This window comes from Aquarana catesbeiana, linkage group LG06 (assembly GCF_042186555.1).
Source record: "Aquarana catesbeiana isolate 2022-GZ linkage group LG06, ASM4218655v1, whole genome shotgun sequence".
Taxonomy (NCBI): Eukaryota; Metazoa; Chordata; class Amphibia; order Anura; family Ranidae; genus Aquarana; species Aquarana catesbeiana.
This window is the reverse complement of record NC_133329.1, coordinates 334,799,445-334,810,475: the sequence shown is the minus strand read 5'-3', so window position 1 is coordinate 334,810,475 and position 11,031 is coordinate 334,799,445. Positions and strand designations below refer to the sequence as shown.

At 41.6% G+C, this 11,031-nt stretch overlaps 1 protein-coding gene across 2 annotated transcripts in view; it reads right to left on the bottom strand.

The window, feature by feature from the left end:
- Nucleotides 1-225: 225 nt before the first annotated feature.
- GPR155 (G protein-coupled receptor 155) overlaps nt 226-11,031 on the bottom strand; it is a 93,677-nt gene continuing 82,871 nt past the window's right edge. The window contains exon 16 of one of the 2 annotated variants that reach the window (XM_073633864.1): nt 226-8,644. In XM_073633864.1, coding sequence (XP_073489965.1) covers nt 8,422-8,644 — 223 coding nt within the window. In that variant the 3' untranslated portion in view covers nt 226-8,421. Of the gene's footprint in view, nt 8,698-11,031 lie in introns of both variants that reach the window. The other variant, XM_073633865.1, reaches the window with a different exon arrangement.

Genomic DNA, 11,031 nt, shown 5'->3' with positions numbered 1-11,031 from the left:
GTTTGTGGCACATACCGGTTATAGATTTTCAAACTTATTTATGAAAGTTGAAATTTCCTTTAATTTTCAGGCTTTGTAATATTTACCACTGATGTCAATATATGTTTTCTGCCATGGTTATTTCTTGCACTATGCACAATTGATGTGAATGGTACAAAATAGTGATCTGCAGAGTTTATGTAATTGTACATATCAGTGCTTCATTTAAAAACAAAAACAATCAAGTAAAATAATCCAACTGTATTTTTATTAGAGGGAGCTCTTGGGTGAAAACAAGCACAAGCCAGGCTGAATTTGTATGGATATTTTGTTGCATATGCAAATATTGCAGCTTTTTTTGGGGTCAATAAAAAAAAAAAAAAAAAATCACACTGGACATAATATATGTAATGGTTCTTGTGTTTGTACAAAATGATTCAGAGCATGGCATCATACTTTAGAGTTCAACATCAGTCATATTTAGTGGTAGATGTTTTACATTTCTGCAGCGAACAGTTATAGATAGTACAATATTTTTAAGTACTGTAAGTGATCAGTGTGCTTATATTCAAACTCATTAAACAGTCAAAGCTCCACTTGGCAACCCAATATTTCGTTTTATTGGGACCTATGTACTAAATCTAACTTTTTATAAATAAAATCAGTTTCTTGAGTAATAATGGGGACAGGTCAGAAGTGTGGCATCCTGTAAACTTGTATCTCCTCTGGTGCTAGTCACGTGGTCTCTGATAAAAGTCTGGATCAGAGGTCAGGCATAGTGGTGACTGGTTAACTCTGCTAATCCATTGCTCCCCAAGCTTATTTGGCTAAGACCATGTGATCAGTACTTCAAAGAAAATTCCAGGTTTCCTGGCACTGTAAACAATTAATTTGGACCAAACTAATTCTTTGCATGCCAGATAAGACTGACTGCTGGATAGGCTGTAATATACTGTAGTAGCTTGTCTTTGTACAGTAAGCAGCTCTGTGTTCTGGCAGAGGTACCAGAGACTTCCCTTCTACTCCAAGATGTACAAAAGAGTTGCCCAAACCACATACCCACCATTCAGGTGGTGCCTTGTTTTTTTTTGTTTTTTTTTTTTTTTTTTTTATAATCAGTGAATACAAGGCTTCTTCTGGCTGTTCGTGGTGGAGATTGTGATATCATCTACCCAACTCAGCCAATCAGAGGAAGCCTTGCATTCTCTGATAAAAATGCATGGCTTCTACTAAAGCCTGGTACACACTAATAGCGGGTTGAAGGGGGGAGAAAAAAAAAAAAAGATCGGTCAGAGCCTCTGTACTAATGATCCAACGTTAGTACAGCAATCTCCCCCGCTGCGCTTTTGTGTTCTCCCCCCTCCCAGCTGCTGGTTTCCAACATGCTCAGCCAGCTTCTATTAGACCGGCTGACATACACGCGGGCCAAATGTCGGCCAGTTTTTTGAGCCATTCTACTGGCTGACCTACACATGGGCCGAATGTTGGCCAGTTTTTATTGAACCAGCAGATGTCTCCCGACATTCGGCCAGTGTGTGCTAGGCATAAATGGCTGAGATGCAGTGACTTTTTATTTACCAGTAGAAAGAAAGTCACTGATACTACTGCTAGAAAACAGCCCTGCTTACTGTACATAAGGCAAACTACTACAGTATGTTTCAGTCTAAGCAGTGGTCGGTTCATTCTGGCAGGGAAATAATTCATTCGGGTGTTTGACATTTCATCATATATTTGTAGAAGAGAGGCCGAAGCCACCCAGGAATGCTCTAACCCCAAGATCAAAACTACAACATAACAAATATTGTACCATTATTGACCACCAGCTAATAACTAGTTGAACATTAATGCATTAAAGTTCTGAAGTAGAATTTATATTTACTTGCTACTTTATATGTCACAATAAAATCATATGGCTTAATTTTGGCACTTCTTGCTGTTTATGAATTTGCATAAGTGTTTGCCATTGAGTCAGGAAATTGAAATGCATAAGCATCAAACTGTCTTAACTAAAGCAATAAAGTAGTTTTAAAGGTCTAAGTTTTTTAACTTTAATGCATTCAGGTAAAAAAAACTTCTGTTATTAGGATATTAGGATCCCTAATACAGGGGGTCCCCTAGTTACAAACATCCGACTTACAAACAACTCCTACTTACAAACGGAGGGAGACAACAGGAAGTGAGAGGAAATCTACCCCTAGGAAGGGAAATTCACTCCTGTAAGAGCTATTATGGGGAAAAGGTACCTCCACTGATGCTTTACCACCAAGGTTTGTTTGCACAACAAGCCAACATTTTCAAAATCCAATTGTCATTGGGACAGAAAGTGAGATAAAATCTTCTGAACAGGGGCACGCACAGCAAAACAAATGTTACAGGGGTGTTAACCCTTCCCTATGCTACCCAAAAAACTTAAAAATATTTTTTCTGGCTGGAGCTACACTTAAAAAATGTACCTGTTCTGAATTACAAACAGATTCAACTTAAGAACAAACCTACAGTCCCTAACTTGTTTGTAACCAGGGGACCCCCTGTATTTAGGGCTACTCCAGTACCACGCCCTTATAGAATTTAACACAGCGCTGGCTGGAGATCAGGCTCAGGTAAGTATAAGGAGGGGCTAAGGGGATCATAACAACATCATAACTCCCAAAAAAAAGGTCGGACTTTAACCGTTTTCCGACCGGCTCACGCCAATATACATCGGCAGAAGGGCGCATACAGGCATAATAACGTACCTGTACGTTGCCCTTAAAGAAGCTGTTTGCGGCGTGAGTGTGATCGCGGGGACACCCGTGATCGTCTCATGGACAGGAAGAACAGGGAAATGTTGATGTAAACAAGCATTTCCCCGTTTTGCCTAGCAACACTGACACTGATCACTGCTCCTTGGGGAGCAGTGATCGGTGTCATGTCACACATAGCCCAGCCCCCTCACACTTAGACCCCTTTCACACCGAGCCGCCCCGGGTGTCAGCGGTAAAGCAGCGCTATTTTTAGCGCCGCTTTACTGTTGCTTTAGCGGCGCTATTTGGCCATTAACGGGGCGGTTTTAACCCCTTGCTAGCGGCCGAAAAGGGGTTAAATCCGCCCGCAAAACGCCGCCGGTATCGCAGCGCTGCCCCGTTGAATTTAATGGGGAGCAGCCATGGAGGAGCGGTGAGTTCCCCGCTCCAAAAAAGCTGCTGGCAGGACTTTTTCTGACGCCCTGCCAGCACACCACTCCAGTGTGAAAGCCCTTGGGCCTGAAAACGCCCCCAGTGTGAAAGAGGTCTAAGAATCACTCCCTAGGACACACTTAACCCCTTCACTGCCAGCCACATTTATGCCGCGTACACACGAGCGGAATGTCCGACACAAAAAGTCCAACGGAAACTTTTCATCGTCTATTCCGATTGTGTGTATGCCGCATCGGGACTTTTTTTTTTCGAAAATTCTGACGGACCTAGAAATGGAACATGTTCTAAATATTTCCAACGGAACCAATTGCTATCGGGAAAACCAATCGTTTGTATGCTGGGCCGACGGACCAAAAACGACGCATGCTCTGAAGCAAGTATGAGACAGAAGCTATTGGCTACTGGCTATTGAACGTCCTTTTTTTAGTCCCATCGTATGTGCTGTACGTCCGTGTTTGGTCGGACTTTGGTTTGACCATGTGTAGGCAAAACCGCTTGAATGGCATTCCGTCGGAGAAACCTTCGAAGTTTATTCCGACGGCAAAACCGGTCATATGTACAAGGCATTACACAGTAATCAATGTATTTTTAATCGCACTGATCACTGTATAAATGTGAATGGTCCCAAAATAGCGCCAAGTGTCCTGTCTGCCATAATGTCGCAGTCACGATAAAAATCAATGATCGCCGCCAAAAAAAAAAAAATGAATAAAAATGCCATAAAACTATCCCCTATTTTGTAGACGCTATAACTTATACGCAAACCAATCAATAAATGCTTATTGCGCCTTTTTTTTTTTTTTACCCAAAATATGTAGAATACGTATCAGCCTAAACTGAGGAAAAAAATGTTTTTTTTTAATATATTTTTTGAGGATATTTATTATAGTAAAAAATAATGCTTTTTTTTTCAAAATTGATGCTATGTTTTTGTTTATAGCGCAAAAAATAAAAAATGCAGAGGTGATCAAATACCACTAAAAGACAGCTCTATTTTTGGGGAAAAAAGGGCATCAATTTTGTTTGGGAGCAGTGCCGAATTGCAAAAAGTGCTCTGGTCTTTGGCCAGCCAAATGGTCCGGGGTTTAAGTGGTTAATGGCACAGAAAGGAGCACATGCGATACAAGTAACAAATACTTGTAAAATTCTATATGATACCATGTGTGCTCCTTTCTGTGCGGTCATGGCTGTCCTCTTATTGAGGTTTTGATATTATTAGGATCCCTCCAGCCCCTCCCCTTATGCTTATCTGAGCCCTATGTCAATCCAGCGCTGTGCCTGAGAGCTGCATCTTTCTCTGCTTGTTCTCTCCTCACAGGACCGAGAGGAAGCAGCGGGAGCCATTGTCGCCTGCTGCTGTCAATCGAATCCCGTGACAAGGGAGCATGGGGCGGGGCTAAGCCACGCTGTCTGTCTGCACGAACACAGCCACTGGTCCCAATTTGTCAGCCATGCAGCTGCATGTCACCGAACACAGACAGTGTGCGTCCCAGGCCACACGGCTGTCAAATTGCGACCAGTGGCTATGTCCATGCAGCTGCTATGTCTCAATAGACATGAATGGGAATACCTGGCATGTGGAGGCACAGAAAACATGTGCATCCCGCGCAGGCAAAGACGGCCCTTCGCACAGTCGTACCCTGAGGTGCTTCCGTGTGGAATTAGTTAAAGCCATTGTTCTCATTGTTTAAAATATGTACGGTTTTAAACAACATTTCTATAGAAAACTAAACATAATATATTAAATTTGTTAATAAATATATTCAGATTATGTACAAAATATTTTACAGCAGCACTGTGTAGTTGTTATTACAAGTACATGAAGGGAGGGTAGCCAAAAATGCTTTACCTTAGAGGGGGAACAAAAAGTCCAGACTGGTCAGCTAAGCGCCTGTGTCAATGGGCTTTGGTTCTCTTCAAATGTGTCTGTATTCTTATACAAGTCAATGGGAATTCAAAATCCACTTTGAAGAAAGTCAAATGCACATGTCCATAAATGCTGAATGATCTCAGAAGGGTCTCACACTGGTAACATTGACAAGCCTAAAGGCTGTCAGCCCTGGTCCTAAGTAAGGGTGACAACAAAATGGAGAATGTTTCCTCACATCTGAAAATGGTCATCTCATGTTTATGGCCACTTAAATGCAGAGATTTATGTGATACAGCATTCGTGTTATAATTTTCATTTGACACTGAAAAATGGAAGAGCTCTAAAACGTAAAAAATGTATCAAACGCCACATTTAATACTGCATCACAGTTGTAGATTTCTGTATAGCAGGCAGCAATCATGCTACACGATCGCTGAGACAAGAGAAATTAGCCATAGTGAGAATCTGTTTTCAGTTATTATGAGCAGACTAACAGACTTGTCGTAGAGTAACAGTAAAGCGCAGTTGTTAATACAACAATATGACTACCCCATGTGCATTTACAAACTAACAATGTGCAATGTTTTAAAAACTTTACATGTTTAAAGTTGCAAATTACAATATCTCTAAAAATATACATTCAAAAACGAGGTATTCTCTTTAAGTAAGCTTTAAATTCCTAAAAGACACTATTAGGGTCCATGCACACTGGGCTTAAAAAAAAAAAAAAGCTGCTTTTTCAGGAAAATTTGTGTTTTGCCTGTAAAAGCAGCTCAATGTTATCCTATGTCCATGCATATTAGGATGTTTGGAAGCAGGCAAAAAAAACCTTCTGGTTTGCATTTTAAAGGAGTTTTCCGGCAGAAAAAAAATGCTAAACGCCTGTACAAAATTCTCTATATAGGCGTTTTCTTTTCTGCCAAAAAGAATTGGTGTGCATGGACCCTTATGCCATGCAACATAAGAATTTACATAAAGGTGCCTTGCATGGCCAAACAGCTCCACTCAACATAACCAACCGCAACATATTTAAAAGACTATACAGCAGACAGAGGTGAAGGATGTACACAGTTTACTGCTGGTTACACACTCCTGAGGTGCCAATTTATAAATCATTGTTATGGCTTAACTAGGCTCATACCATTTCTTTAAGGCTGGGTTCACACTAGTGCGCATTGGATGAGGGTCTCCTTGCATCTAATTCGTATGACATGAGAGTCTGCCGGCTCTCAGTGGAGATGGTTCACTCATCTCCGTGGTGGCCACAGAGCGAATTGCACAGGGGTCCTGAGCGTCTTTGGCTCCGTTTCAGGTCCGAATTTAGGCAAAAATTCGGGCTCCGATTTGTCCCTGAAATGGAGAACAGGGAACGCCGAACTCCTGCTGTCAGCTGCATCCGCACTAAGTGTGAACCCAGCCTCAAAGTAAAAATTCTAGCTTTTTTTTTTTTTTTTATCAAGCACAGTATTGTGCTTTACAAAATAGCTTGCTGTGTCCTTTGCTTTAGAACTCAAAAGCAAAGTCCCATTCATTTTGAATCCATAACAACAAAAAAAATGCATGGAACAGGAAACCTATCACATGACTGGCTAGTCATGTGACAGGGCTTTCCTATCCTGAACTGTTCTCTGCAGAAAACACTCTGAAGGCCCCGGCAGGCCCCTCATCACACTCTGCATTTTTTGAATGAAATACAAAATGGAGGTGTACTGTGGAGTAGTCCATGTCTGCAGATAGTGCCATCTGTTCTATATTATAAATAAGGACCCAAGTCATCCGACAGCAGTTCAAAAGATAAAAAAAAATATATGATGATAAATATATTATCTTATGGATGGCACACAGTATATATATAGTTTGCTGCAGCGAAACATGAGGCTCAATTCACCAAGCAATGTCTTAGGCAACTGAGCCTCTAAATTTAAAAGTCTGTCCATTCTGCAGTAAAATATGTGTAGTGCACCAAACTGAAGATCATTGCCCACATCTCTACCTTGTATAGAGAAAGGAATGTTGTAGCCAACAAGATGATAGTACATCTATGAAAAGGCTCGGTAGTGCTAAGTGTCCTCATATCCTCATCACATTTTAATTAGACAGGAATAGAGATGCAGAAAGACTAGGAAAACAGAACTGCTGGATATTTGTGAGCACTGTAATGCAAATGCATGTAAAGCGATGATTGCACAAATAAAATAAAAAAATCCCCCTATGTGTGCCCAGCCTGCAATTATCAGGAGTAGCTTGGGACAAGCAAAACATAATGCACTATTTTGTCCCCTTCCCATGGTAATCTAGGCTCAGTGGGGACAAATAACATGATACTCTATAGGGCAGAGCAGTACTCGGTGCTGTCCTATTTATTCTGAGATTGAGGCAGCCGAGTGAACAAGTCCTACAAATGACTGAACATACATGAATAGTCCACCAAGCTACTCAAAGAAAGTGTGAGCACTAAGGTTGGGGAATCCTCACCATATGGCAGAGGTAACTAAATTAATAATGCAAAATTTACCCCTACATTTAATCAAATGTTGACATTTGGGTACGTTGTATGTACAGTTCTAGCAGTGTTTAGCTTTGTTAGTCATCATAAAATGTTTTTTTTTTTCCTTCAGTTAAAACCCCCAAAAAATACTTAGTAAATAAATTAATAAGAAAATCGCAAGGGTTTCATTGTGCTTCAAAGCCATAACCCACCCAACAATGCCAATTCAGTGTTAGATGGATTATTTTGACAAAGAACAGACCAAAAGCTCCAGTGGCAAAAGTGAATGGCTTTAGAGCATGGTCAGTGCCGTTTCCAATTATGAAAGCAGCAGACCAACTCCACCTCTTGGTTTCTACCATAGGAGTAAATGGAGAGTTTGTATTAGACACAAGAGGGGCAGGAACTCCAGGTGGCAGATTTTACCCCTAGGTGAGCAGTCACTGTGAAGTTGACTTATTAAAAATGAGGGGCACAAAATTTGGGGCAGCTCTGCATTGTAGCCAATAAGCTTCCAGGTTTTATTGGCACAGCTTAACTAAACAAGCTAAAACTGAATGGCTATTATGCAGCGCTGCACCAGATTTTTGCACTCTCCAGTTTTAGTAAATCAACCCCTGTGTGCTTTTTCACATTGGTTCTCTGCAGCAGGGACTAGCTTGAGCACACATACAGTACAAGCTGAGCCGCAAACTAGTTCTGTGGCCTTTTCCACGGCGATCACAATACTTTTAACAGTGCCAGGTTTACCAAGGCTTTAAACAGCCAACCCTGATGATTTTGCATAGCTATAAACACAAACACGTCAGCGTGCTTATGTTAATGGTGTCTTCAGAAATGTTAGATACAAGTATTAAGACATACAATATCCAAGACAATGGAAACAAGTACACAAAACTGCAGATGTGTCATCTTCTCTGGTATGGGACACGTCTAGTTTTCATCATGCGGTAGTAGAGGTTTTCATCTCGAAATTCGTATTCGTCTGTGATATGCTGAATGATGCCTCCTTTCAGCAGTCTCTCTCCATACTTAACTGCTTCGCCACGATCGGAAGATAATCCCACTTCAACAAGCCAGCTCACCAAATCCGAGCCCCAGAAGATTATAGCGGAGTTCCTGGCACCACACCTGTGTGTCAAAGGAATGATTCACCCAAATGCTCTGTAACTCTTGTGCCAGGGCTGTGATTGGCAGCAGGTAAAGAAAAATAAGAGGGAAAATAGGATAGCATGATATAGGCAGGTTAGATCAGTACAGGGTCATAGAACATTAGAAGCCAGTAAGGGGGAGTGGGAAGAGCATGAACTAAAAATACATTTGTGTATAAGCTGTAGGAGCCAACTGGAATAGTCTACAATTTGGAAAGAACACATATTGATGTAGGGTTTGGGAGACGTGTATTGTTATTATTATTATTATTATTAATATTATTAACGGGCATGTAACAGTTCCAATTCAAAGTTTAGAAAAATGTATGATTATTTCCATGAAATACCATGACACCCCTAAGCTCCTAATTGTCAGGTACCCATACAAATTTAGTTTTGCTCCTGTTCATGGCCACATCTCACCATGTCCACCATATGTCTGAAGCAAGGAATAAAAAAAAAAAGTCTAATAATGCAATGGGAGCCTTCACTGTTTTGCTTTACATAATGTAGCTTAGTAGTGACCATAAATACATAGACCAGAAGGGTTTGTGATCCTAGAGAGCTTCCAAATGGCACATTTGTAATTCTACTGTAACAAATATAAAGTGGAATTGGCCTTAAACCTGAGCCCCCTACTTCTAACACCTTTACCAGCAAACGTGTAATGCCTGGTACATACACTACAGTTTTTTTTTTTTTTTGTGCAACCCCGCAGCTCTGGTCGGAAGCTGCTGTAACCATGCGAGGTTAGTCCAGCGATCTCCCCCGCTGAGCTGTTGTGTGCTGACAGGGGGGACGCCCGCATCCCCCCCCCCCCCCCAAGAACCCTGCCATTGGCTGAGAGTGCTGGTCAGGTTTTCAAGCATGCACGTCTGACATACACACAGTCAGAATGTCGACCGGTATTCTGCCCGTGCGTACGGGGCTTAAAAAAGATGTATATACTTCTCCATTTTCAGTCCGCTCCAGTTTGGTCACATGATCTGGTTCCCCTATGTCAGCCAGCACCGCTTCAGGAAAGAGGAGAAAGCACCAGCAAAGGATGGACCATTGAAGCCTATGAGTGAGTTCACCTCGCCAGGCTTTATTAGCCATTGTTGGAACGTACTCTCCTCTCACCTGCAGGAGCCAATAGCTGACACAGGGGAGATCACATGACCAGACTGGATCGAGATGAAAATAGTAGATGAACGCCGCGTCTCCGTGTCTGAATGGACACAGGAAGCTGCGGCTTGGCTCGGTTGCCCCCATAGCAAGCTGCTTGCTGGAGAGGCACTCAACAGGAGGGAGGGGCCAGAAGCACCAAAGAGTGACCCAAGAAGAGGAGGATCTGGGCTCCACTGAGCAGAACCACTTCACAGAGCAGGTAAGTATAACATGTTTTTAACTAAAAAAAAAAAAAAACGAGACTTTAAATCTCACTTTAGGGTGTTTCCAGTGAAGGGTGCTGTAAATGTATATTAACATTTTAAACAACAGTTTACTTCTAACCATTGTGGAAAAAGTTTGGGGGAAGGCCGCTTTTCTGTTTCAGCATGGTCTTATGGCTGAATCTGCAAGAACACACTCCAAAATCCTGTGAAGCCTTCCTAGAAGAGAGGGGGCTGCTCTATATCATTGTCCAAAAAAGAAAGCACAGCGATGGCTGTCTACTTTACTGACCTTCTCCAACTAAAGCCTTATATTGAGCTTTAGGAGCTTGAAAGGGGGTGCCTGTCCTCTCTCTCATCTGTGTTGTCAATCGATAATTACAAACTGTTCACAGAAATGTAGTAAAATAGCTCAGCAGATGTGCTGAAAAAAAATGGACTAAACTGCACCACTTACTGATTGTAAATGGAAAATGTGAAATATTAATTTGTAATATATATATATTTATAATATATGTGATATGGCTCTGTGGACAAATAGAACAAGATTTACATGTAGTGCAAATTAAACTGCAGACTGTTACAGTCAGGAAAGCAAACAAGAAACAGAAATGAAGGAAGCGAGGAGGAAATGGCAAGAAAAGGGATGAATACAGACTTGCTACAAAAGCAACATGCATTAGAAAAAATTATGAAGTAAAACACCTTTGTCCACCTGGGGCATTACTGTTTGGTATGTACCACTGTATACATTTTAAAGGGTTGTAAACCCTCGTGTTTTTTCACCTTAATGCATCCTATGCATTAAGGTATAAAAACTTCTGACACTGTCCAGTCCCCCCGGTTTACTCACCTGAGCCCATTCGTTCCCTCGGTGGAGACGTGCTCTTTCTCTCTGCCCATTGTCTCAGCTCTTGATTGGATATATTGATAGCAACGCAGCCATTGGCTCCCACTGCTGTCAATCAAATCCAATAACGTGGGGCCGAGTCTC